Source organism: Gouania willdenowi, chromosome 4 (assembly GCF_900634775.1).
Source record: "Gouania willdenowi chromosome 4, fGouWil2.1, whole genome shotgun sequence".
Taxonomy (NCBI): Eukaryota; Metazoa; Chordata; class Actinopteri; order Blenniiformes; family Gobiesocidae; genus Gouania; species Gouania willdenowi.
Genome location: NC_041047.1, coordinates 9,540,856 through 9,568,497, shown reverse-complemented (window position 1 = coordinate 9,568,497; position 27,642 = coordinate 9,540,856). Strand labels below are relative to the sequence as shown.

The following is a 27,642-nucleotide window of genomic DNA, read 5'->3' as shown; positions in this document are numbered from 1 at the left end:
AGCGCCCTGGTAAAGACAGTAGCTCTAACAACTGGTAAAAGGATAAACTGGTGATATTACCGCCTGTGAATGCAGTACGGGGACGAATTTACTCCGCCTCTGGGTCCTAGTGCCAGCCATCTGGTGAAGCCTGTTCCGTTTACCGCATTTACCGAGGTCCGTGTGTGTTTAATAATTCCGTGTGAAAGTCTGCATGTTTATTCCTTCGTCCATCCACTCTTTTCATTATATCCATGTCTTTTGAGGCTCTTATTAAATAGTCTAGGCTGGAGTCCGGGCCGCGCCATCATCTTGGATTATGTCGTCACCAGCGCGTCATCGCCGCAAGTCGCGCAAGCGCAAAACAAGCCGCATTAACTTAAAGCGGCTTCAACCAAGTTAAGTGTTAAGAAGGAAGTGGAATTATTTTATTCGGAATTAAAAACTGAATAAACCAGCCACCTAATATGGAATTAACTTTAATTTGGAATTAATTTGCATTAGGAATTATGTGTTTACAAGGTCAGCTTAAAGAGGAATTAACTTTTATTCTGCTTTAAAGAGGAATTAAAGCTCCCATGTAAAGTGGCCACTGAACTCATGTAGCTCCCAATGGTCGACTAGCACCTTGTATGGCAGTTCTGTCCCATTGGTTTGTGAATGTGAGTATAAATGACCTGTAAAGCGCTTTGGGACGAGTTCAGTGTTAATAAATGTGCTATATATATATATATATATATCTGTCCATTTACCATATTTCACCATTCTTCTGATTGGCTTCATATTTCAGAAACATAGAAGATGTGGATGTACCAGTCTTCTTCTTTCTCCCAAAGCTAGTCTATGATGAGCCATTGACATGGCACTACTTTCTGCTGCTCTCTGTTGTTAGCTCTCCCCTTTAGTCCCCCTTATAGATGGTCCTGTCTCCATGACTTTTCTTCAATGTTCATGTCTGTGTTCAACCACCTTCAGGTAGAGTGGGGGTTCCCGGGCTCTGGCACCTTAATTTTTGGGAACCGCAGGCTGAAACCACTGATCTAACGAATTTAAATCTGATTAAAAAAAAAATTGTTACCATCTTGCTCTGCAGGAAGCCTAGCAACAGGCTTTTCTATGTAATCAGGTGTGTTGATGCAGTTAGGTGTCTAAACTGCAGGATTTTAGCCCCCACGTCTGAGTTAGGACACCCCTGTGATGCCACAAAAATGATTATACCTTGTGTAATACTTAATTTTAGATCTGTGTATCCACTGCCAACTACCTATTAAGTTACCCTTGATGCACAACAGTAATTAAACTCCCAATCTTTGAAGTTCCCCGAGCTGTTCGTGTTCCACCGTGTTGCAGAGTTTTACTGCGAAGAGAGAAGCTGCAAGGTGCACAAAGCAGTTTGAGTATACCGACGCTTGCGCTTTATATGTTTACCTGCTTTTGCGTGTTTGATTTTTGGGTCAGGGGAGGCCGTAGGCTCTGGCGGCCTCAGGCCTCTCAGGTTTCAGTGTGCAGCATTCCTCTCCGGCTGCTACATAGCTGTGAAAACCGCAAAGCAGCTCTAACAACAAACACTCAAGGCACTGGGGGAAAAGGCAGCGGACCTGTGGCTAGTCAACAACAGGACTTTGCTCTCACTTCAGATATTTGTTTTCATTTTTTAAGCAATCGGCAGGAGTTTGTAGTTCTGTAGTTTCTCCCTAGTCATCCACCTGCTTTGGTTTATTCATGTCTTTTCAAAAATGTAAAACCAAATGATTGCTCCTGAGCAGCGTCAGCCCTGTTTGTGTGTGTGTGTGTGTGTGTGTGCGCGCGCGCGCTGGTAGTGTTTATTTGACAGCTCCATCCAGGACCTATTTTTTACTACTGAGCAGGGTGTGGAACAATACACTGCTAGGGTTTGTTTTACACATGGAAAACAACTGAGCGGTGAAATGTACAGCTGTGTTTTTTGTATTTTTTATTTTGAACATGAGACAGTGAAATCAACAACAAAAAAACACAATAAATAATTATATAAATCAATCATTATCATTAACGTGCTCGAAAAGGGGTAGGAAGAAGTATAAAAACATATTTAGTCCTACCCCCTGTGTGCCCTCGATTGGTGCGATTACATTAGACCTAATAAAATAAACAGGAACTTTTCCTCAATGCTAAATGTGAAAGTGAATATACTAAATATTACCCAAAGGGAAATGCTACCATTTTAACTGAAGGGTAAGTAAGTATTTTATACGTCTACCAAAATAATAATGTAATAATGTTACAATAGTTTAGGTTTACAATGATTTGTTTTACAATATATGTTATTTGCACTTGACTTGAAAAAAGTTCTTAATTAAATGAATAAAAAAATTACCCATGGTAGAGGTTAGCCTTTGGCAAACCAGCTTCAGGTTAGTTTTCAGTATTAGGGATGTAAATCACCAGTTTCATTACGATACTACATGATATTGATTCTTTGGACAACAATACAATATTATATTCAGGGGGCTTCAATTAATTTAAGGCAGTATCATATTTATTGATTTAACACAATTGGTTACATTTCACCTAAAGTAAGAAAAAAAAAAAAACCTTATTTATTGCTGAAACCTTTTAGACATTTAAATTAGGCCTGGGCAGTATATCATAATTCAAGATATATTGAAATTTCTATTTTGGCAATATAGAAGGTACAATATATTTCCCATATCGATATATTTGTATTTTTATAGCTTATTTTGTATTAAAATACTTGTTTTAGGAGTCGCTGCTTTTGCTGCAGAACTCACTCACACATGCTGTCCCTTACAGGACATTTTGTGGAGCTGTTTGGTAATAATTGTGCTTGTGTGACATTTTGCATCAGACAATTTAACCCATAATTGTATTTCTAGTAAGACTTTATTAAGTTAAAGATATCAAGATTTATATCCTATATTGTCATTTTGAGAAAAATATTGAGATATGAATTTTAGTAAATATCGCCCAGCCCTATTTTGAATGAAAATCATTTTTTTGAACAAAAAAGAAAAAAAAAATTGTCCCGTGTTTCACTGAAGATGTTGCTCCATGGTTTGAGTTTCCATTGATATAATTGGGATAATTGATTAACCAATTGATATATCGATCCAGATCGGTGTTTCGTGACACCCCTAGTAGTGAGTAGTAGTGCATTATCGGTGACTGATATCTATGAACTGAGTCTATGCGGGGCAGGCAGCAGGAAATGAGTCCCTGCAGAAACCTGCCAATTTAAAGCTTTGTGTTAGGTGGCACACAAAAGCAGGTGTATAGACACCTGCTTACATGCTGTGTCAACTCAAACATGGTTGTGTTAGTGTTTGTTGCTAAAGCTAGTATGTATGAGTTAAAGGTCTCATGTCATGCTATTTTTCACCCATCTCCATATGTTCTAAGAACCCCAAAAACATATTATTTGAAGTTTTTTTCCCAAACTCGCCTGTTTTCCAGAAAGTCTGAAAAGTCACTTTCTGAACAACTCTACACAAACGGGCTGACTTGTGTCCCACTTATGCATATTCATGAGTGGGCGTGTCTATAGACAGGGCATTGACTTCCTCCTCCTTGCACGGTGACGTAGGGCGAGAGGACGGCCCACCCTCCTCCCACCCACTCCGTAGCAGAGCTCCTGCTGCTTTGTAAACACGAGACAGAGCGTGGGGGCGGGGCAAAGGACGCTGAAATACTCACCTTCGTGGGTGTGTCTGTTTACATGTCAATCACGGCAGAGAGCTTCCTATGGGCGTGGCTACTCTAACTAACGATTGAGGGAATCAATGAAAAAAACACTCTGGGCATGTGTATGAGGCCCATATAGCACTTTGATCATGTTTAAAGCACAGAAAAGTCAATTTAGCGTAACATAGGCTCTTTAAGAAAATATTATGTCTACACAATTGGCTGTGTGGAACTTGAGGAATATGTATGTGTTGTCAAATATGTGACCTAGCAGGTTTTTAGGCTCAGGTAGATGACGTTATTTCATCCTGAATAAGAAATGGACAAAAAAAAATACAAAACTGCTGCTGGATTTACAATCACTGGTTTAAAAATGATTAAGAATCAGATTTTTTGTTTTTGTTTTTTACATATGTAGCATACAAGGTAATGATAACTGGATCTAACTGATGTGTGTAAGAAATCCCTTGGGATGCTTTGTAAATAATGTGACTCAAATTTTTTTATCTTTCCTTCTGCTAATCTAAGCTAACGATCCGTTCTTGGTTTCTTCTCTCCACAGAGGATTTTCAGTTCGTTTGTGTACACAGAGAAAACATCAAACGGGGAGACAGAAGTGCAGCAGGTGAGTAACAAAGGCTTCTGCACCCTCTCTCCTCTCTCTCTCTGCCTGTGTGTCTGTGTGGGTGTGTGTGCACTAATACTTGCATGTGACATAGATTGCGTGTGTGTGTTTGTGTTTGTCTGTGGTCTTGATTAGTGTTCAATTCCCCAACACCACACACACACACACACACACACCTGACATCAGAGGGAAAAGGGGATTTATTAAAATGCTACAGCTGCTGTCGCTCAGGCTTTGAAGTTCTTGGTCCATTTTTACATTCATCTGGGTTCTTTCTCATTTTTCTCTCTGTTGGCTCACAATAGGAGTACATACATACAGATGGAGCAGAAGAAATTAAGTTTATTTGAAATGACCCTCATGTCTCTTTTCCCTCTTTAAATTCACAAGCCACAGTTATTGTTCTATAATATGTTCCAGTTTTTTTTTAAATTTTTTTTTTAACAATTACAATATCCATTAGCAGACGCTCTCGGATTACAAGCCTGTTTCCTTAAAGAGTACCTGTTGTGGAAATGTATATAAAAAATGTGTTTATTGTATTACCAATAAACAAAATATGTGCACCTTTTTAAAAAAAGAAACCCATATTAAAAGGACTTTTTAGAACAATGTTATACCTTGGGGCATAAAATATGGGGAACTGCCATTTTGGTCAGGATATGACGCACGTTTGTTGATTCCTGTTGGCTGTTGCTAGGCAACACTGTTCACTTGATTTACAGTTTGTAGTGTAAAGCCATTGGTTGCTATAACAACACGAGAAAAACCTAGCAGAAACATTTCTTTTGCCTCTCTAAACCAAATAACGACGCTCAGTCGGAGTTATCCAGATGTTGGCTTCATAATATCTGTACGGGATACACACTTAAAATGTTTCCGTTCCGACGAAATTGGGTGGTTCAAGGTCCGCTTCAAGCTGAGCTGCTATGAGAGAGATCTGAGAGCTAAGCTAATGGGCTAAGCTAATAGGCTAAACGAATGGGAACCAAGCCAAAGTTACATCTGAAATCAGACACAGTCCCGATAGAATTCCTTCACAGAAAGTTCCAATGCAGCTTGTAAATGTACAAAACGTCAGAGCAGTACTACATGTCAGGAAGATTTACCTGTTCATTAGAACATCGTCAGGTGCTGATCCTCGAAAGTAGTGGTGCATCATTCAGTCAAGGAACAGATATCCTTTCATGCAGCTTTCATCACAGTTGCTAGCCATATTTGTGCACTTTTAACACCTAACTACGGTGTCTCGTTTGGTTAATTCTGCATGCTGAGTGGTTGCAGGTAGTTGGATGCTGCAGTTTATCACTGAAGGAGAGGTTACACATGACTGCTTTGTGACCAGAGCCAACAGAAAAACTACACTTCCCACAATGTAAACAGACTTGTTACGCCTCTACCTCCCACAATGCGCTATTTCTTTAAAGCGACAGACCATGCCGAAACGTGAATGGCGGCTCTCCAAAATGGTCCTAAAAATTCATTTTAATTAGTTTTTTATAAAAAGGTGCATCATATTTTATTTATTAGTAATACATAAAAAACATTTTTTGTTATATATATTATGTGTCCACTACAGGTACCCTTTAACCGTTACTCCATCACCGAACTTTGCACCAAATTTCTGGCATCCTGTATCAAGGCAAACACCAAAGGGTGCAGGCATCTCTCTCTCGCTCTCTGTGCATGTGAGTGTGTGTGTGTTTGTGTGTTTTTATAGTCCTGCACGAGAAATCCTGGAAGAGTGACAATAAACAGCAGATTGGTAAACAGCCACCAGCAAAAAAAGAGAGATGGGTTGATGTTTGTTTGCATTTCTCTTGTGAATCTGTGGGTTTTTTTTGTACTTTATGTGCGCACGTGTATCCCACCGTGCACGCCAGGTATTTACTAGAAGCAGTTCAGCTTGGCTTCGAAGTGAAGCTGTTATTGTAATTTGTTCCAAACAACCCGATGGCAAACATGCATACAGATTTTTTGTATTCGGTGTGAGTAACAGATGTGTTGTTGCATTGTTGATTTGTCTTCAGCAATTACATTCGGTTTTTAACCCACCTAGGGCCTCCTGGTTTTCCATTTCAAAATTTACCAAATTCTGTTTCAGGGTTTACTAATTTTTGTGTCACATCTGCTTCACTTTACACTTCATCATCAATTTCATCATCTTTCCCTGTTTAGATGACTTTACTGGCTATTAAACCTCCTGAAATCATACCAAATATGCTAAATAGGGTTAATAGAGTCAAATACTGTTATTTATTTTACGTTTTATATTCTTCAGATGTTAAACTGGATGGTTAAAGTGAAATCTTACGAGTTTATAATGCAAGAATAACGTTAGCCACACTTCTGGACCCTCAGCCACCCATTTAATTGGGGAAAATACTATTGAAATGTGTGATAGTCACAAAACATTATTTGTGAAACCTTTAATTAGAGTCAAGCGGCGAGTCACCCTCACATTGCGCATGAACTCCCGCTCAGCCGTGTGATCGGAGAGGTTTCTGCTGTGGCTTGTCACCTGGTAAACTCATCACTTCAGCCCACATACTCGGGCGGACCCCGGGCACAACTGACTCTGCACGGACTGTCCGCTGTCCTTAGAACTTACACACTTGGGCTCACCACCTCGTAGTAGTTTCCATTAAAATTCTACATGTCCCATGATTCTTAGCGGTTCTCTGTGGTCCTTGTACTCCTGGGACATGTTTTAAAGGTGTCACTACTGTGGTAGCTCGTCTGCCAGTCTCTCCTCTAACCTAGTGTTCATCTCTTGCTCTGTTTCACCAGGCGAGCGAAATGCAGGTTGGTGTTACATGTAATGCGGATCGGTACCATGCCGAGGAGTGTTTTGTGTGACACCAACTACACGGAGAAGTTAGCACTGTCGTAAAAACTAGGCTTTGCTTTTAATTGGCCTGGCGGAATCCTCTCTGACTCCGGTTTGCGGGTGTCCACCCGAGTATGTTTGAGCCTTTAAAACACTTCGGTGAAGCTCTGCATGCATTTTCAATCACAGGATGACATGATCGCTAGTCTATCCCACCCCTAACATTTTTATTAGGATTATTGGCAGAATTAGACATATTCGTCCGTTTGTTGCACTTCCCAAAACACTCGATTACAAAAATAACATAATCGAGAAAAAAGTATTATTTAAAAAAAAAAAAAAAAACCTATATATATATATATATATTTAATACACAATTATACAAATAATCGTTTTCTATAATCGAGCAGCTCTAATGTGTTTTTCTGGGTCATGTTGGGGCCTGGATCTGGAATATAGAGTGAAAGTGAAAAACGCTATTAAAAAAAAAACTGGTCTATTGTTTTTTCCCATTTCAAATAGATTTTTCAATTTCAGAACATAAACTCCTTTTTTTCCATCAATTTTCAAAAATCGGGAGGCACTACCTATATTATGAGCATGTTTCAACCGCCGGCATTCCTTAATGGAGAACGTTTTTTCTATGAGCCCACTATACCTAGTTTTCTCTAGACTACAGCTCAAGAATGGTGGCTTTGCTCTGTTTTGTAGTAATGGTGACAGTGTGGCCAAGACAGCCTCAATTAGAAGAGTATCTGTGAAGGAAAGAGGGCTGGGAGCGTGCAGCGAGAGGCCCTGAGCAACAGAACGGTGCCATCGGCTTCTTCGACAGTTTCTCATTTGAAATTTCTATTTCCAGACAAAAGAGACGCGTGTCTCTTTGGTAACGGAGGACCTTTCCTTACTGTCAGCCTTGTTTTACGTCTGTCCTGTCAGTGTGCTCTCCCCGCAGTGCTCTACGACCTAGATGTCTGAATAGGCTTCAAAATGGAAAGCTGCTGCTGGCCCATCCTAATACTGTGTGCCAGAGCACATTTCTGTAACATTAGAACTAGGGGTGTCCCCGATCCAATATCAGATATCGGCCCAATATCTGCCAGAAATTGAATATTGGACTTTATCGGATTGCATCTTAAATCTCTGATATAAGTTTTAGTTGTTTTTGTCCCCGCCCTCAGTTGTTCCAACCATATACTGACAGTAAAAAATAACTGAAGTGATCTTGAATTGTTGACCATTGTTCTCTGAGTAACATCAAGCCTTTTCTAACATTCCACACTACAAAATAAGTAATAAAAGTAAGTACGACTCGTGCTGATATCGCATCGTATCGATATCAGTATCGTCCAGTACCCAAGGCTTTAATATTGGTATCATATCGGAAGTGAAAAAGTGGTATCGGGACATCCCTAATTAGAAGAGATTTTTAGAAACAATGAGTAGCTCCTGCTTTCTGTGAAGGTTTTTGGTCATCCTGTTGATAACAAAAAAAAATTCACATTTAGATCAATATGATTTAAAGATCTATATCTTTATTGGCGGATTCTATGAAAAATTCCTTTTCTTTTGAGATCATGGGTGTCATCAGTTAACCTAATGTGTATTTAAAGTCAGTCTATAACAAGTTTGTAATGTTCTTTCACTATAGATAGATTTATTGAGATGTGCATCATTGCAGTGCATAATGCAGAATGTGCTGTGTTCATTTTTGTTAGCCTGAGTAAATGTAATCACACGATGGCATTTCCAAAAGGAGAGTGAAAGGATAAACATAAATTGTTTATTTCATGTTCACGTTATGATTATTATAACTTTTGTTGACATTTTGCTGGGCTTTTGTTGTTGCTGTTTTTGGCCAGTAACACTATTTCAGTTATTGTTTGATTCTAATTTGACCATACAGGATGAAAAACATTCACCTCTTCCTGGTAACATAAATATGTTTAATGTATGCTGTGTATCAGCAAAGTCAGCAAAATGATGGTCCATTGTTCTATGAATCTGTGACAACCACAATTATCTATAATATCCACTGTTATACAGGAAGTTTATTATTATTTGTGCCATAGTTTATAGTAATCTTAAAGATCTATATCTTTTAGAAATAAGATGGGTTAAAAGTGACCAAAAATGGTGGAAAAGGTGGTGAAATGGGATTTTAAAAACCACAGAAATTGGTTAAGAGTTGCAAAAAAGGACAGAAATAGTGATTTCAAAAAAAGGGTTCAAAGTGTCAATATTGACGTAAAAGTAGGAACAATTAGTTAAAACTGGCAAATTATGAGCATGACAAATTGTGAATGTGGTTCAATTGGCAAAAATAAGCCTGAAATATGGTGAAACGAGGTTAAGTGACATTAATGGGTCAACATATGCAACACTATGTAAGAAAAGTGGTGGAAAGGGTTTTATACCGTAAGTGCCAAAAATATCTTGAAAGTGGAAAAAATATGCAGAAAAGGCATTCAAATTTGATGCAGAAGTGGCAGAAACGGAAGTAATGCAGCTAAAATGCATTAAAAGGAGCAAGAATATGGCAAGATGAAAATAGGTTAAAATATGGCAAGTTTGGTGTCGTTGCTGAAAATCGTTAAAGATAAGCAAAATGGGCTCAAATTGTTTAAAGAATATTCCCTCTCAGTGACTTGTGACCCCAAGGTTGAGAACTCCTGCTTTAAAGAGCAACCGGTGCACCAACATGGCGGTTGAACCGGCACCAATGGGTGCTGCAGACTATGCTGGATCATTTGTTGGCTCAGGGAAAGGAGAATGGAGCCCACTGTTTTGGGGGTTCTATAGTCAGTCACGCTGCAGAGCCCAGGCTGGGGTTTAGCAACACTGAGGCAGAACGTGACTGAAGCTTTAACTTGCATAATCAGAGGTTTCTGGTTTCTTTTAAGCGAAGCAGCAGTTCCTTCCCTCCCCCAGTTACAGACACACGAGAGCTAAACACTACCCCATTTTCCACCTTTTCCAATGCAAAGTTTACTGCAACCATTTACGATGCATGGAACTTACTGTTGGTTAAGGTGTCCCAACATTCCTGTGTGCGACTTTGTGAGAGTGGGCATGTTTATGTCCGGGTGTGTGGGTTTCTTTGTGGTGTAATTGTGGGCTGCGCCCCTGTTAATAGGCTTGGCAGCTGGCTGATTAGGTGTACAAGTGGTCAGTGGGTCGAAGCACATTTTCCTCTCCTTGGCTTAAATCATAGTCTTTTTCCAATGCAGTGGTAAATGTGGGAAAGTAACAAAGAGAGTCCAGTTACTGGTGAAACAGGCCTCACGCTGCATTCGGCAAGACGAAGTAGGTCAATTATAATGGCTTTCAAACAGCTGCTTTTGATTTTATTGAGACAATGTGTTTGACAAACTACAGTTTGCTGGCTTGATATTTACTACAATTGTCCATCTACTGCAGAGTTCTGAGCCAGCTTGTTGTGGCTTGATGTTGTGGGTTTTTTTGGCCCACTGATTATTGAAGTTCCCTCAGGGTTCTTTGAGTTTTCCAAAGAGTCCACATTTGTAAAAGTATTTTTTTTCCCCCAGAAAGGAAGTGAAATGGCTCCAAATTTGTATTGTTTTTCAAGAGGCAGCCTGAAGGACTCAAGTAAAAACCTGATAGACGTCTTGAGTTTTTTTTTTACATTTTCTGATTTCTGTACTTCTTTGGAATGGTAAAATAATCCCTAAAGTGATTGTCTAATTTAATATTAGCTTTGCCGACCTAGATTTCGTTTTTTCTCTTTTTTTTTGTGCTTATTTGAAGTGAACTACCAAGGTGTGTTCATCATGCCGTGATTCCGTTGTGTTTCTCAAATAGTTCAGCTTGTGGTGAGTTCACAACTAAGTTAACTTATTTTAGTTTTTGAGGACCAAACAGTGCAACTGTGCACTTGTATCAAACTGTCGTTGGACTTGAAAACACAACACTTTTCTTTGAATCTCAGTATTAAATGAACATGGCAAATCTGAATTGGTTTCAAACTATTGTCTCTGTGTTTCTGTACTTTGTATTGTTCTTAACCATTGTAATCTGTACAACACTTTGGTCAACTGGTTGTTTTAAATGTGCCTTATAAATAAAGGTTGAGTTGAATTGACACATAGAGGAATGTTAGTGGAGACTTGCCTTGCTTCATTATAGGTGCCTGTTTAAATGCAGTCTTGCTAAATTATCTTTAAGGAACACTAAAAACTAGGGTAAAAAACATACCTATAATATTAATATGCTACATCGTCTATACGTACAGTAATAATTTGATTTGTAACTTGGGAATTTTCAACACCTTTCTTTGACAAATTGGGTCAGGAGTCCATGTTGGCTTTCTAACCAACGCTTGCTCATTTCTCTCGTAGCTGGCCAAGAAGATTCGGGAGAAGTTTAACCGATACCTGGATGTGGTGAACAGGAACAAACAGGTGGTGGAAGCATCGTACACTGCCCATCTCACGTCTCCGCTCACCGCCATACAGGACTGCTGCTCCATACCCGCATCAATGATGGAGTGAGTACTCAAGTTATTCTCAACATACTGTACATTGTCTTTATCGCTTGCCCATTTCCCTCGCAGGAACGCAATTCAGTCGGTAACTATTCCTGCCACTGTGCCTTATGATTCAACTGAATGCACAAATATCTATTATTGTTCTGTTAAGATATTTCATCAAGATGTTGTTCTCATCCACTACTGATGCCAGTGTGACCCCAAAAACACTATCAAAGACACATTTCTGGTGTTTTCACAGATTGAAAGTTGTGCTAAGACAATTGCCGATGCTGATATTATGACTTTCCAGGAAAACACCCGAATAAGGGTGAAATGTAAAATCTTGTGGGGTGATGTCACTTCACGGGGAACACCAGAAAACAAACCAGAACCAAAATGGCGTTTAAGTGAATCACTAGCTGCCTTTCCATTACTGTTGGAAATGTGCAAAACCTAAGTGCATTAAAAACTGGTAATGAAAACACTATCTGCTATGGAAACACCTGTTTCGTAATTACCTGGTCACAGGACCACTTGTCTCCAAGAAGGCACAGTACGTGTAGTCAGTAGTAGAGGAGACTGAGACATTTCTTGGCATTATACTTAAACATTATTACTACCACATTAGACAGCAAACGACAAAAGGAATTGCGGAGTGTTATAAGGTGGTTTTGAGATGAGATTTCACGTGAGTTACGAGGTTCCTGCCCCAAAACAACCTTCAATGAAAACACATTCAAAGCACAAATATGCGTTGTCGAAACTTGAGAGATATCGCTTTTATTTTGTGAAAAACTGTAATGGAAACACAGCTCGAGTTTTCCTTTTCTGGCAAAGAAATCACAATAAAAACGGGGTAAAACACTTTGGAAATGTAACTTAAAACATTCTACGGGATTCCCAATCCTACAATGCAATGCAAGAAACTTTTCTAAAGTTTAACTCACATGACCATTTGTCAACAAACCCCATGTTTGTGATGGAATCCAAAACAAACTTGCAAGCTGCAATTCAACAATCGACATTAGTTTGTGAGTAAATTCCCTCGTTTTTTGGGAAAAAATGCATTCATTACAGTGACAAAGAGTTTTGTGATCAATAAACACTGTCTTCATCTCTGTTGTAAAATTTTTTAGTTATCGTCCCCAGCAGCTTTAAATAAAAATAATAAGACGTCAAACAGAGGTTTCTGAAATGACTGCCTATTATTATGAGAATGAATGTTAAACTGAATATATTTGATTGAAATTCTTTGCTCAAAAAGTCAATAATTGGCTCACACTTTGGTATAAATTAGTTTTTCAGCCAAGTTCTAACTCCATCAGGCAAAGCTCCAGTTCAAAGCTGAGCTCAGAAAAACAGAGTGAGATACTATTAGTCCTAATCTTCACAACAGCAGCTGTCTGCCCTTCACTCCCCTCTCCCTCCACTGCTGTCCGTCTCCCTTCACATTATCAGCCCATGTCGCTGGTTACTTCTCTCTGAAGTTTGTGCGCTGCAGACTTCACAGACGCCAAGGTCATCCATCTTTCCCCTGGTAGTGCAGAGGGGAAGCTGTGTGGCTGCTGGCCACCTGTAACCCATCCATGAGTGTGACGTCTTTTCAGCTGTTGTTGACACCCCCAGCTGTATGTTTCAGTGATATCTCGTTTTGCATTTGACGGGAAAAAGAAAGCTGCTGAGAAAAAAGAAGCGGTTATATAAAACAAGTGGTTATATAAGACTTGAAAGGATGAAGGATGATGCAAGGACAATCACAAGGGGATGGGGTGGAGAGCATGTAAAGTCTGATAGATCTCTGGACTTCTTTGCTTTAAATTGTACTTTGTTAGACACTTCATGTGCCAAAATTAGCATTGCTGTAACTGTCATCATGCCCTGTATGATCTAGATCAGTGGTTCTCAACCTTTTCAGCCCGCGACCCCCAAAATAAAGGTTCCAGGGACCAGGGACCCCCACTGTACATAAAGGTGGTTGAACACATGAGCATTGAAGAACAGTCATGTAGAGACAGGGCCATCTATAAGGGGGAATTAAGGGGAGAGATTTTTGGGGCTCATCCATAAAGTCAGCAAAATGATGATCCATTGTTCTATGAATCTGTCATAACCACATTTATTTATTTAAAGTTTATTATTTGCACCATGGTATGTAAATCCTTGTTTTAATCAGTTAAAAGTAACTAAAAATGGTGGAAAAGGATGGTGAAATGGAATTTTAAAAACGACAGAAATTAGTTAAAAATTGTGAATTAGAGTGGCCAAAAATAAACTTGGTAAAAAGAGTTCAAAGTGTCAATATTGGCTTAAAAGTAGCAGAAATGGGGAAAAGAGGGTTGGGGTAATGTAATTTAAAAAGTAGGAACAATTAGTTTAAACTAGAAAATAATGGACATTAAAATCATCAATGTGGTTATTCTGACAAAAAATACGGTGAAAAGAGGTTTAAACTGACAGAAAAGTGGTGGAAAGGGTTTAGAAGTGCCTAAAAAAATGTGCAGAAAAGGCATTGAAATTTAATGAAGAAGTGACAGAAATGGGGGTAATGTAACAAAAATGCATTAAAAGGAGCAAAAATATGGTAAGAAAAGGTGATGAAAATAGGTTTAAATATGGCAAGTTTGGTGTAGTGGCAGAAAAAGGGTAAAAATGAGCAAAAACCTTCATAGTTTCTTGAAGGCATCTGGCGACCCCCTCCAAGTGTCTTGTGACCCCAAGGTTGAGAACAGATGATCTAGAAGGCTGTATATCTAAAATCACGTTGGTTTTTTGCGAGTTGGCACTTTCTGCATGCACGCAGGTTTTCACCAGGTTCTCTGGTTTCCTCCTTCACTCCATACGTATGCGTGCTATGTTAATCCAAGCCTACATGTGAGTGCCTCTGTTGGCCTTCAGTTCTGAACAAGTGGAAACTCACACTCCTTTGGGTAAATACGCACACTATCTCCAGATTAATAGTAAAGTTTGTTGCAATTTCCAGTCCTACAGCAAATAGCCAAAGAGGAAAGTTCATTTTTTAGCAACCAGATCATACAGTTGGATTATTGAGGATTTTATATCAAATTTAAGAGGCAACATTATGGTAGTTTTATTGTAGAATGGTTTAAAACAAGTGTGATACTTGGTTTACATTTCAACAACAAAAAAACAACCTAATGATTAGGAACTTATGGGCTCTCAATAGACATTAGTTTTTCTCTTTTAGTAAGTGATAAAATCAATACTATGTGTCTCCTAAACTTTAAACTATCCATACACTTTGTGATGTAATATTCTTCACGTGATAAAACACTTAATGGCACGTGTCAAACCCATGTTTGTCCCTTTAGAGCAGGATTATCGAACTGGTTTTAATTCAGGGGCTAAATACGGACCAATTTGAACCCAGTTGTGCCGCAAATAATTTCCAACATTAATGGTTTTTTTTAGTTTCCACTTCCACATATCAATGATTTGTAAAAAAAGAATATCCAAACAGTAAGTGACAGGTATCAGCCACTGCAAGAACTTTACTTTAAATTTCCTTGATTAATTTTTTTTAATCAATTTTTGCATATTTTTGAGGAATTTTGTGAACATTTGCTGGATTTAATTTGCACTTTGATAAATTCCACAATGATTGTTGTCCATCCATCCAGTTTTAGACCCGCTTGTTGCTGTTTTTCGGGGTACAATGATTGTACAATGGGAACAATGATTGTGTCCTCAGTTATCTTTGCTTTCTCCCCCGGGCAACATTGGATACTCTACAGGGCCAGAACTAGTCCCTGGGCCTTGAGTTTGATGCTTGTGCTTTAAGAGCGTCTAATTCAGCCCACAGGACAAAGTAAAAACAAGAAAACATGAATCATTCCCCTCCAAATACACAAATTCAAGGAAATTCCACATTTTTTGTCGTGGCTCACAGTTTCCCCATGCTTTTATCACATGCTGGCAGTCATTATTCATCTCAAATTGTTGAAAGAACTTGAACTTTTTCTACCATCCAGTGCACAGTTTTTTTTCCCCAAAAATCCACAAAATGAATAAAAATTGGTCACAAAATCAAGAAAAAGTCACTTATTCCATTTATATTGTCTGTGTCTTGCATATTGTATATATTATTTGTACGTGGAAGTGCAAACTAAGGTGCATTAATGTTGAAATGACTCATTTCCTCTACTTAAAATCTGTGGCCTATTTGAGATCAAAGTGCTCCGTGTTTGTTCCCTGAACTAAAGTGAGTTTGACACGCCTGCTTTCTGGTATAGGCTGGCAGCTATGGACCTATCTAACCATCACCTGCTTTTTGGGATCACATTGAGGTCATTCAGTTTAGTGAGGATTGTGTGGTTCACAGGACGTCCATGTATGCCTAGGCGATGGTTCTGCTGGCAAGCCACTGAGGGCAATGCCTCAGTCAGTCAGTGGTATGCTTTAATCTCTTCTCTGTGTCATTGTAGGCTTAGACCTGAAAATAGCCCATGTTTGTGCACTTGGATCACGTCTGGAGGCTTATATTTGTTGCATGCAATGCATGTACCGTACATTAGGCACTCATCTCCACAGTTTCCCTTCTGAGCAGTTGTGAAAGTGAGAAGTGTGTTCAGGCTCTAAGTGATCCCATATCACCAACAAACAGTCCATAAAATGATTAGCTGTTAAAGAGCTGTGGAAGGGAAATGCTTTTCAATAACTTCATAATCCAGTTCTAGTAAAATGTTATCTTGTCCCATCATCTTTATAATTATTACCGTATATCAAGGTGGGGTCAATTATAATTGTAATTGATAATGAATTGTATTTGAAGAAATCTGTTGCTGTTAACCATTATTGAATTGCAATTAAGATTAGATCATTTACATTGTAATTGGCATGGAAATCAAACACAAACCTGGGAAACCATGTTATAGTTCTATGGTTTACACACATGTATTATTAAAATATGTTTCATTTCAAGTTTTCCTACTATCTGTCAGTTCTCTTGAGGATCATGAATAATTATAAATGAAATCTAGGGGTATACTGTCATGCCCCCCTCTACGATGTAATACCAAAAAGCTTGAGGGACCGCAACATAAACCTGACACCAAATAAAAAGAACCATTAACAAAGTATTTATAAACAAAGTAGCAACAGAACGAAGCAAAACGGACTGGAGACCCGGGCCAAACTAAAAAAAGTAGGGAGGACACTGGGCTAACCCTATACAGGGTGAGTGATCAGACACAAAAATGGAGCACAACATAAAGGCTGGGATACGCTGTGCGATTTTTTTCAATCGTTATACTCAGCTCCAGCTCATACTGGAGCCGGTTCGTGGCACTGCTTCAACTGTGAGATATCCTCACGAGGAGCGACTGGATTTCAAACATCATTTCCTTACGACCCTACGATTTCTGATCCGGAGCTGGTCATGAGGTGTTAATCGCTTCTCATGACGCCATGTATACTACACGATGCACGACACACAATCGAGCAGAGACACGCACGATCCCACAAAATAGACGCGCGAGTCAAAAATTGGCTCAAAATGGGGCAAAAATCGCAGTGTATGCCTGCCTCAACACAGAACAAGGCGTCCAAAACGAAGTGTGCCAAATGAATGCACACAAACGAAAAAATCCGGAAACAAAATAAATCAGTGCTTCACAAAAGTGGCCACATCCTCAAAACACAAAGCAAAGATTCATGTTACTAAAGTGATGGTGCAAAATACTGGCAAACAGACTATAAACTTGCTATCTAAAAGCTATCTTCAGGCAAACAAAACACGATTTGACGAACTAAAGTGGCTCAGCAACATAACCAGCACCAAACTGACTACAAATAAAGTTGCTGTACCATAGACTACGAACCATGTGGTAAATTAATCCGAGTGCTGCAGTGCACTGTAACGAACTAAACACACACATAATGCCACTGCAGAACAATTTACCACATACACAGAAAGCCAGTTGTGTAATACTGCACCCATTCACACAAATCCAAATGTCACTTTCAAGGGGGCTGACCCCAATGAAATGCACCCCCCCCCAAAAAAAAAAATGATCCTGGACAAGCCCCCAATTTATGTTACGGACCCCTCTAGGTTATACCAATGGCTTGAGGGGCCACAACATAAACAGGAAGCCAAACACTGACAGAACGATTATTAAAAGTATTTATTAACAAAGATATTAAAGGTAGCAACAGAACGAAGCAAAACGGACTCGAGACCCTGGCCAAACTAAACAACACGACATGACTTATGACATGGGTCAAAACTGAATCGTTATCATATGAGATGCTAACAGAAAGCTAACACAAGTTATATGGAGTTATTTATTAAAGGCTCAGCAATTGTGATTAATTGTAATTAAATAACTAATCAAGAATATAATTGTAATTTTAATTGGAAAAAATGCTGGTCAGTGAGTTGTAATTGAAGGCATAATTGTAATTGAAAAATGTATTTCAACCCATCTCTGCTGTATTTATTTATATAATGTGTTAACCAAAGTCTTTTTTGAAGTGTTTATTATTTACTACCTAACTTAGTACCGTATATTGTGGGTTTGCTGTCACTGGAAGCGAAATAGTAGATGGAACGATGGGGAAAGGCAGAGAACTGTAAATGTTTTATTACTCCTGTAATGTGTTGCTGTCTTTTCTGCCATATCTGAAACATGGAGACAGTGGTCGGGCTGCTGAGTATGCTCATATTTTGTCAAAATATGAACATTGCAATGAAATAGAAACATTAACATATACAGCAGAGAAATTGATTCCCCACAGATGCTCAGATGTGGATCTTTACCGTAGCAGATGTATTATAATGTATGCATACAATACATTACATATGCATTCATGGAGAAACAGTGATGAGGTGCCCTGCAGACTCATTATTAATGTTGCATTGTCAAGGAAAACCAATATGCAAAAAACACACTTCTCAAAGAAACAAAGATGGTTTGTGAAAAATGACTTCTGCATTCACTGACCAGCAGAGCTTTAAATAAAGAAAACGTCCTCATTTTTTTATAAACTAGTCGTATGTGTGTTATTTCCTCACTTTCTGGTCACTCTATAATTTACACACTAGTCATGAGTATGTCAGACCTGGTTGTCAGTGCAGCAGCTTCATAATTAAAGAGAACTTGAGCTGAGGTTGTAAAATATGGTTTTATTTACCAATTTTTTTTTTTTTTAAATGGTAAACAGCAGCTATATTAGCTATCACTTCTAATCGCAACAAAAGTTCTTATTATTGGTAAGGCAATAATAACAACTTGAGGGTTTACTTAACAATTCTATTGTGGATGCCCTTTCTTTAATGAAACTTTCTTTAAAAACAAACATAATTTGGTCTCAAGAAATGTAATGCTTCTGTAAAGGATCATAAACACCCTTTTACTTTAAAATGTACTTCGATATTAACTTGGTTACAAATTACGTGAGCAAAATTTGAGATATTCTGCTAATCTCTGCATTCGCATACCAAAAGTAGGCACTTCTAATAATGAAATAGCAGAGAACACAGTGGAGGAAGTTGATTTTAAAAAGTGCTTTGCCTCTTAATAAACGCAATGAGAGCTTTAATGCAGGAGATTTTATTTATGCTGCTCATTTAATGTTAAATTGAATTAAAAACTAAACGTCGGTCGCAACAAGAAGAGCTTTAAAGTAATGAAATAAATCATGTACAGTAGCTGGCACCTATTCAAGTTGCAACACACCAATAACCAAGAAAGAAGAAGAACACTCAACATTGGAGGGTTTTGTTACTGTTTTATTTAGGTTTTTTAATTCTTATTATGGTATTATATTACCAGTGTTCCTAAGTCTGAGGTCCATTAGTTTAATGTGAGTAGGGCCTTTTTGTTAACCATCATTTTTAGGGGTTGTGATGCTTTTTTCCTCCCCCTCCATGACTCACTCTCTCTCTCTCTCTCTCTCTCTCTCTCTCTCTCTCTCTGTGTTTTTCTCCGGCTGTTTTATGTGAAATTCAAAGCGGCTGCCAATGTATTTTTTTTTTATCTGGCACACTATTCGCTGAGCGCTCCTCCTGCTTCCACTATGCATCGCATTTTGGAGGAGAATAGTAATGACTTTGGCCTTATGGGACGCTAAATGAGTGAAGTTCAAACTGTAGATTAAAACAAAAAAACCTTTCTGTTAAATCGCCAGCGCCAGGTTTGTGGAGGTTTGAGATCCAGAAAATGTGTGTAACTTTGCACTCGTGTGTGCATGTGTGTTTGGGCAGAACCAGATTTAACACTGGGTGTTGTTGGATTAATGGGTGGATCAAAGCATCCAGACTTGGTGCAGTGCAGAGCAGTGCCATGCATATCCATGTGTATCTGTTCCTTTCTTTGCTGTGAAGAATTTGTTAAGGATTTTAAGACGTGCTGAGAATGACCTCTTAAACACACGTGGGGGTGTGTACCTTGAATGACAATGCAGTGTTACTGAGATGTACTAAAACTCCACACGGGGGCTGACGTGCAGATGTGTAAAGCGGATTAATATATCTCTTACTCAAGTTGAAGTACTGTTACTTGATTGAAATTGTACTCAAGTACAAGTAAGTCATACATGAAAGGCAGTGGCTATCCGTACGGTTGCCGTATCAGTATACCGACATTCTGTCCATACGCAGCGCCCCTATTTGGCCAGTTTAGGTCACGTGATAGGTCAGTCATTGGTCAGTTTAAGTCGTGTGACCAAGACTAAACCTTACCCTAAACCTAACCCTAGCCTTCACATAGTTTTTTCCTGGGCCTGTCAGGAAAACGCAGTGGTGGCCGACGGTCCTTAGTCCGCCAACTACTGGGCCCCATGTGAACCGCACTCGACACACACGCTACTGATGTACTTCCACAAACTTTCCTGATGAATGTGCACAGTTTGGTGAGGTGCGGACGACATGCGCCGGCCCGTGCCTTGCCTTTGATTCCCTATTCCAAACTGAATGGTCTGAGGACTGTTCAGGGGGTTTCATCGAGTCCCATAACCAATAAACCTAACCCTAAAAATTGTTGCGATATTGGGTTATCACCTAATCCTAAAACGCTACGTACTTGTACTTCGGTAACCGTACCAATAGCACCGGGGGTTGTCTGTACGGCATTCGTACAAATAGACACTTTACGTAAAAAGTAGCTCAATTGAATAGTACTCAAAGTAAAAGTTACTAGTTACTTTCACCCCCCCCCGCTTTTAGTTTTTGTAATGAATCTTGCCACGTTTCCCTTGCATACAGTAAACATTTCATGTTTAAACTTAAAAAGGAAGAGACCCAATCTTGCACAATCGGAGCTTAATTTATTTTCCACAAAGGCATCTGTATAAAATAAAAGGTTTGTCAAAATGTACAATTATTTTAAAATAAATAAATATTTAACACCAATGAATTAAATTCAAAATTTAAAAAAATTCTCAGGCTGAAATAACCACCATTCAATGCTGTTTTGGCACATTGCATTATGTTTAATCTGGTTGGTCGGTTGTGATCTGATGCATTTGATTGTTGTCTGGTCATTTCATTTTTTGTAGTTTCACGATGTCCGTTGATCATTTTAAAACAATAAATAATTATAATTTACTCAGTAACGGTTGGGTGTAGAAATGTAACGGATTACTTTACTTCTTTTAAAATGTAAAATGACTGATTTAGAAATATACTCAAAAGAATACAAGTACCCAGAAAAGTAACTCAATTACAGTAACGTGAGTACTTGTATTCCGTTACTTTTATCCCTTTACATGTGTCTATCGGCTGGAAATTTAAAAAATGCATTGATTATGGGCAGGGTGAGTTAAACCACACCCAGTCACACTTTAACAGCAGACTTACTCACCACAGGTGTTTGTTTTTTTAGCAGGGGCGGACCCAACAGTGAAGTAAGAAGCCATCAAAAGGTCACAAACCACCAATCTCAGCCAATAGCAACATTTGGTTGTAATAGCCGGGTTCTAACACATAGAGGGCAGTCACTCTTACATTTTTACAACAAAATATGCCAAATTGAAAAACTTTGAATAAAATGTCAAGAGTTCGACAAAAATCAATCAACAATACAACTTAATACACTAATACGTTTGGGTTTAGTTACTGTTTAAAGAGCCTGCAGTGCTGAGGCAACATGGCAAGAGTCAGATTGATGTGTAGCCCCTCACTCTAACTCCAGTTTTCCACATTGATCTGGGTCTGTGTCTGGCGAATCCTTTCGGAACCAGGGAGGGACATGAACAGATTTCCTGAAGCTAATTAGGTGAAGCGCCTATTAACTATTATTTGTTTTAGCCAATCACATGGTAACAAATGATGATGTCGTCATCGGCATGCACCGCAGAGACGCTGCTATAACGACAACAAGGCTCCGCTTGTGAAAACTTTCTTTTGGGATAGTAATGCTGCGGTCATTATGTCGTTGAGTGGCTTTTGCCGTTTTTGCAACACGAGTATGCGAGTTAAGGATCCGTTAACCATCCTCCTGCGTCGACATCTTTCTGTTTTGAGTCGAAGCTAGTGGTAGCCCAGCTAGTTCCTCTCCCAGCAACTGTGCATGCGCCAGTTTTGCTTCAGCGCTTCTGCCTTCGTCATCACACCCGGATATCCCGCCCTAAACCACAACATTGCCTCATGATTGTTTCGAATCGGTTCGGTTCGGTTTCGAGAGGCAAAGGCAGGAACAGCACAAGATGGATTCTGGTGTTTGTGAACACCAGGAGAATCCATCTTGCAGGCAAGGTTGGTGCTGAAGCTACATTAGACCCATATGGTATTTTTTTTTTACTTTCATGATTTACTTCTTTCAAACAAATATGATTGCTCTGACTTTGGTGAAATGATCCTTTCCCATCTTTGTCAGAGCCCATTGGTTGGTACACCCTAGATCGGTTGCCAGTTTCTTATTGGCCTAAAACACAGACAGTTAATCACTTCCTTAGTTTTTGTGAAAACTCCAAAAAAGCTAACATGCTGTACATACATACAGTAAATGTTCTTACGTTTATTACAATATTGCATAATCCACAAAATCTTCCATTGCTGGTTCTGTTTCTTGTTGACAGTATTTAGGCAAGCATCTTAAATTTTCAAAATCATTTTAAAATGTAGATGCTAAACAAAAATCAGTTTCGCTGAAAATATGTCAGAGTTCACTTTTCCATTGAAAGGTTTTCCATGACGCATCAAAAATCAACCCAAATGAGGACGTCTGGACAACAGATGATACAGTATTTCTAATGATGCGAACTTGCTCAAATGAAACACAGGCATAATCTTTAGTTTTTGACAGATGTTTCGCATTTAAACTTTCAACCATGTATGTTGTCTAGAACTGGATGATTTATTTTGTTTTATTTATTCAGAGTTATGAGGTAGAAATGTTTTCTGTTTGTGTTTCTGTTTTAAGCTTTGATGGAAACTTCAACACAAACGTCTCCAAGACAATCTGCTGTGACAGGCTGTCCCCCAACGTCAACAGTCGAGCTTTCAACCCTGGAAGGGACCTTAACTCAGGTTTGTTTAGCACTGCCATACACACAGAGGAAAAACCGCATTATTTTACATCAAAAAAGCACAAGTAAATATAGTAAACAATAAACCTGTACAAATGCACAAAAACCCTGCAGAAATTCACATAAACAGCACCAAACACACACTGACAAAAGGAAATCTGAAACCCACAGAAATATAAACACGAGGCATACAGTAGGTCAAGGACATTTTTGGTATGTCTGCTAAAGGTTAAATTGCTAGAACAAAGAGGTTTTATTTAAGAAGATGAGTTTTCTCTTTATTATTATTTATTTTTTAGTTGATGATAAAAGATTTATCTGTGATTTTCATAATAAAGGAAAATCTCAATGTAAATAAATACACGCACATGGTTTTGTTCTTCTTTCGAACATTTTCTCCTCACTGTAAAAAATTGGTTACAATATGGGCATTGATGTATATATGTTTTATATAATATTGTTTTTGTCAGATTCATCTGCTTCTAGGATGAATAAGTGCATAATTATCTGCACGTATAGAACACAACTTTTCCCCTTTTTCATATAAAAAAAAAACACACACAAATATGTCTCTTAATGGCACTTCATTTTACCTCTGGCGTCAATACAGTAGAGAACAGCTTTAATCATTTAACTGATTAAAAATGAAATGTTGCCCTGGAAGGCACTTGATTGTGTTTATGTATATTGTCATAGATGCACTGAATCAAAACAGGTGTTTAGCTGATAGTTGGGAGGAAAGTCATTCAAAACAAGTTTCACATGGATCCCATTTCTCCTCTCGCCTCATCTCTTTCTGGGGAGATCTAAACACATGTGACAGGATGAAGGACTGTAGGCTTACGAGTGTAAACAGAGCTCTTATTCTACTTTCAACACAGCTGAGTGGTTCCTGTTTATACCGACCTGAGGTACAGATGAAGTGGCTGAATAGATGACTCTGCTGTCCATTGAAGACTAAAATCCCCTATACTTGTTGTGATACTGAAGCTACCTAATTTTTTCAATTTTGTTCAGCACAAGTAGGAATATCTGCATTATTTTAGTATGATAAATATAACACAGCAATGCTGTTAGTGCACAGTGGTTCATTTGAAGAATGAAATATTTCCAAGGACTTCCTGTCGCAACAAAAATAAACAAAATGGGGAAAGAAAATATCATCTTTATTTAATAAAAGTTGAAAATTGTGACTATTCTTCAAAACTAAAAAAAAAAAGGTCATATTTTAAAACAGTAATAATAAAGTCATGTGAGTACAAAGAAAAATATGGTTATTAATATTAATGCTTAATAGTCACCTAGGTGTTCTCGCAAACCCCCCTTCCATGATGTCGCCCCCCAGTATGGGAGCTACTGGTAATGGCTAGCAAAAAACAATTACCGATTAAAAATATATTCTTTAAATTTAAAACAACACACAATATTAATTGTATTCTATATTTTAATTTTCTCAAATATAATTATAATTATCCACCATAACAAGTTTTGATGAACTACGGCCGGGCTCGTGGTACGTCTCCACACCGAATAGCGCGTACCACGTTCCTGAGAATTCAGTGAAATGACTCGGTTCCACATTGTGACGTAAAATCGTAATCTATGTTGAATTGCCTTTGAAATGATATTTCACATTACTATGTTCCGATAAGTTTAGAACATCCGCTTATAGAATATCCATGTCAAATTACAGCCCGATTCAACGAGTATTAATGGAGGAGTAGTCATTTGAAAAATGGGGCCCTCTGCCGCTCCCGTCGCACATACGGAGTAATGGGCCCCATTCATATATTGGTATGTGTCAATGATTCGGTACCATGAGAATGAGAAATCATATTTAATTTTTTTTCCCTTTTGGGTCATCGAAAATCGGGCTTTGAGCGTCGATGCGTACACATCCATAGATTATAGCTACCAAATTTCACCCCAATCCGTTCTCGAATAACAGAGGAATAGCGATTTTAACTAGTGTACGCAACAACAACAACAAGGAGAAGAACAACAACAAAGTGAGAGGTGTTTTGATTCACTCCTCTTTGGGTCTGGCTTCAGTTTTCTGCACATTTTAAACTTGTTCTTAATTAAATGTCACTTAGTACCTCATGTATCATCTTTTTTTTACTTTTGCAGTGCTAGCAGACAACCTGAAGTCCAACCCAGGGATAAAGTGGCAGTACTTCAGCTCTGAGGAAGGCATCTTCACCATCTTCCCTGCACACAAGTTTCACTGCAAAGGAAACTACGAGCATCGCAGCAGGTATTTCATTCAGCCGCAGGTATAGTCATCAGTAGGAGTGTAACCATTTCAGGGCAACATTAGTTCATTTAGAAAGATTGCTTTTTTCAAGATAAAAATACTGTAATACAATATTATCATCAAAAATGAAGTGTAACAACCATCTGTTGAGGTTAAATAAGCAGTGGTGGAACCTGCTACATCATGTGAAACCTTTTAATTTTAATGTGATACCTAGGCCTGAGGCTTCTGCACAGTTAGCGTTACCGTACGCTGCTGCTGCAGAAGGAATGCTGACGTGTCTGGACGGTGCGGGTGTAAGAAAAAATGGATTCGGCGACTATCGTATAGATTCAAAACATTTTTAATCATGTTTTTTAATGGAAAAATACCCTTTAATTGTGTTAATATATACATAACACGTCACTAGGTGTCAGTGAACCACATAAGACTTTATTAAACTCACTTTTCAATGCATTTTAGCTTGGTAATTGATTGCACTTTATTTTCATTAAACATACTGGGCACTTTTATGGATGTATGTGGTTACTTATTAAAAAAAAAAAAAAAATTATGAACTTATCAGAATCTGTTGGAGGAGCAAAAGTTAATTTCTTTTGAAAAATGTCATTTGATAGTTAGATAAATATACCACTTGTTTTTGATATTGGTACTTGAATTACAGTTAGCTACCATTTACTTGTTCTCGCAAGTTTAAAAAACCATGAAATAAAATATATTTCATACCATTTTGTACTTGAAAAGGTGAAATTTGTAATTCTTGATATTGCGATATATCGGCATGTATACATCGTATTGTTTAGTATCGGGATATACAGTATCGTATCATGACATGCAAATGGTATCGTACCTTTATCATTGAAAACGCTTTTAAAAAAAGTAAAGGCTGCTGAGTGTAAATCCAACACGTCATTTTCTTGTATCGATACAATCAATTGATGACCTTTTAAAACGATGTTGGATCGATATGTGTCATCGGGAAGGCCAACTTGTCGAGCACCGATTGATGTAGTTGGATTGTAGGAATGTGAATTGATGCATGGATCTAATGGATGAATGGATACACCCTCAGTAATCAGCTGTATTTTAGAGCTGAGGTGTGAGCTAGTGTGAAAGTGTTTCTGCCCTCACCCCTGTCCCCTCATCCCCCCACCCATACCCTGTCAGTTCCTGCAGGGTGGCCCCAGAGGGCATGTTGATGGCATGTTGCCCTCCTGCACCCTGACCACACATATATTTGGCAGGAATGTGGCTGTGTACAACCAAAGCTTGCTGGAATTTCACACCTCCAGGGTTGAGGGATGTTTTGTGGTCATGACTGAAAGACGTCTCTCTCTCTCTCTCTCTCTCTCTCTCTCTCTCTCTCTCTCTCTCTCTCTCTCTCTCTCTCTCTCTCTCCTGTATTTTTTGTCACTTTAGATTTTTTTTATGTCCATTCAACTCAGTCTGGAATTGCGCTATGGGAGAAATGACGTTGCTTCAAGTGTGAATGAGGCTTTGTGAATGCATCCTTCTCTTTCTACATCCTGTGTTGGGGTCTTTTTGTCCAGCAGACCACACACAGAGAGCCACTAAACCCTTTCTTATACTTGCTTTTCCTTTTATACAACTTTTTACTGCAAGTGCATTAAAGCACAGCCGCCCACTTGTAATGGAAATGTTCAGTTTTTATTTCTACCTAATAGCACCAGATCACTTGTTACAGCAGCGGCACATGGGAGATAAAATTTTTGTTAGCTAGTTATCATTATGTATTTGCAGTCTTGCTCACTGCATTGTTTCTACAGAGCAAAGCTAGACGGCGTTAACATATTCTTGAAAAAAGACAGCATAAATAATATCCCAGCTGATTGTATGACCTAATCATGCATTTGCTGTTTGTTTTTCCTCCTGCCCCTTCGCAGGGCTGTGTACGTCTCTGCAGTTCGACCACAATCCAAACACATCGTGGTGATGGTGGATCACGGAGCGTCTGTGACGGACACTCAGCTTCAGATTGCCAGGGATTCAGCGCTGGTTATTCTCAACTCAGTTGATGAACATGATAAGGTGTGTGAAAGCGAAAAGACTCAATGGCTAACGTGCCCATACTATACACTACAAACTCAATGAGTATATACTGTCTACTATATACTATAAGTATGGTTAGGAGGATGAGGATGGTGATTGTTCCCACTGAAGTATATTTTCAATTTTTCCAAGATGCATTTTGAATCTACAACAACAAAATCCTGAAGCACACTGAGGCTAAATATCTTTGAAAGTTCTCAAAACATTTTAGGCGAGAAAGTGATGAA

At 38.6% G+C, this 27,642-nt stretch overlaps 1 protein-coding gene across 1 annotated transcript in view; it reads left to right on the top strand.

Annotated features, from left to right (window-relative positions):
* cachd1 (cache domain containing 1) overlaps positions 1–27,642 on the top strand; it is an 85,098-nt gene that overhangs the window by 24,331 nt on the left and 33,125 nt on the right. The window contains exons 2-6 of the mRNA XM_028444724.1: positions 4,223–4,285; positions 11,471–11,619; positions 22,983–23,089; positions 25,219–25,345; positions 27,250–27,394. Of these exons, the coding sequence (XP_028300525.1) occupies positions 4,223–4,285; positions 11,471–11,619; positions 22,983–23,089; positions 25,219–25,345; positions 27,250–27,394 (591 nt within the window). The remainder of the gene's footprint in view (positions 1–4,222; positions 4,286–11,470; positions 11,620–22,982; positions 23,090–25,218; positions 25,346–27,249; positions 27,395–27,642) is intronic.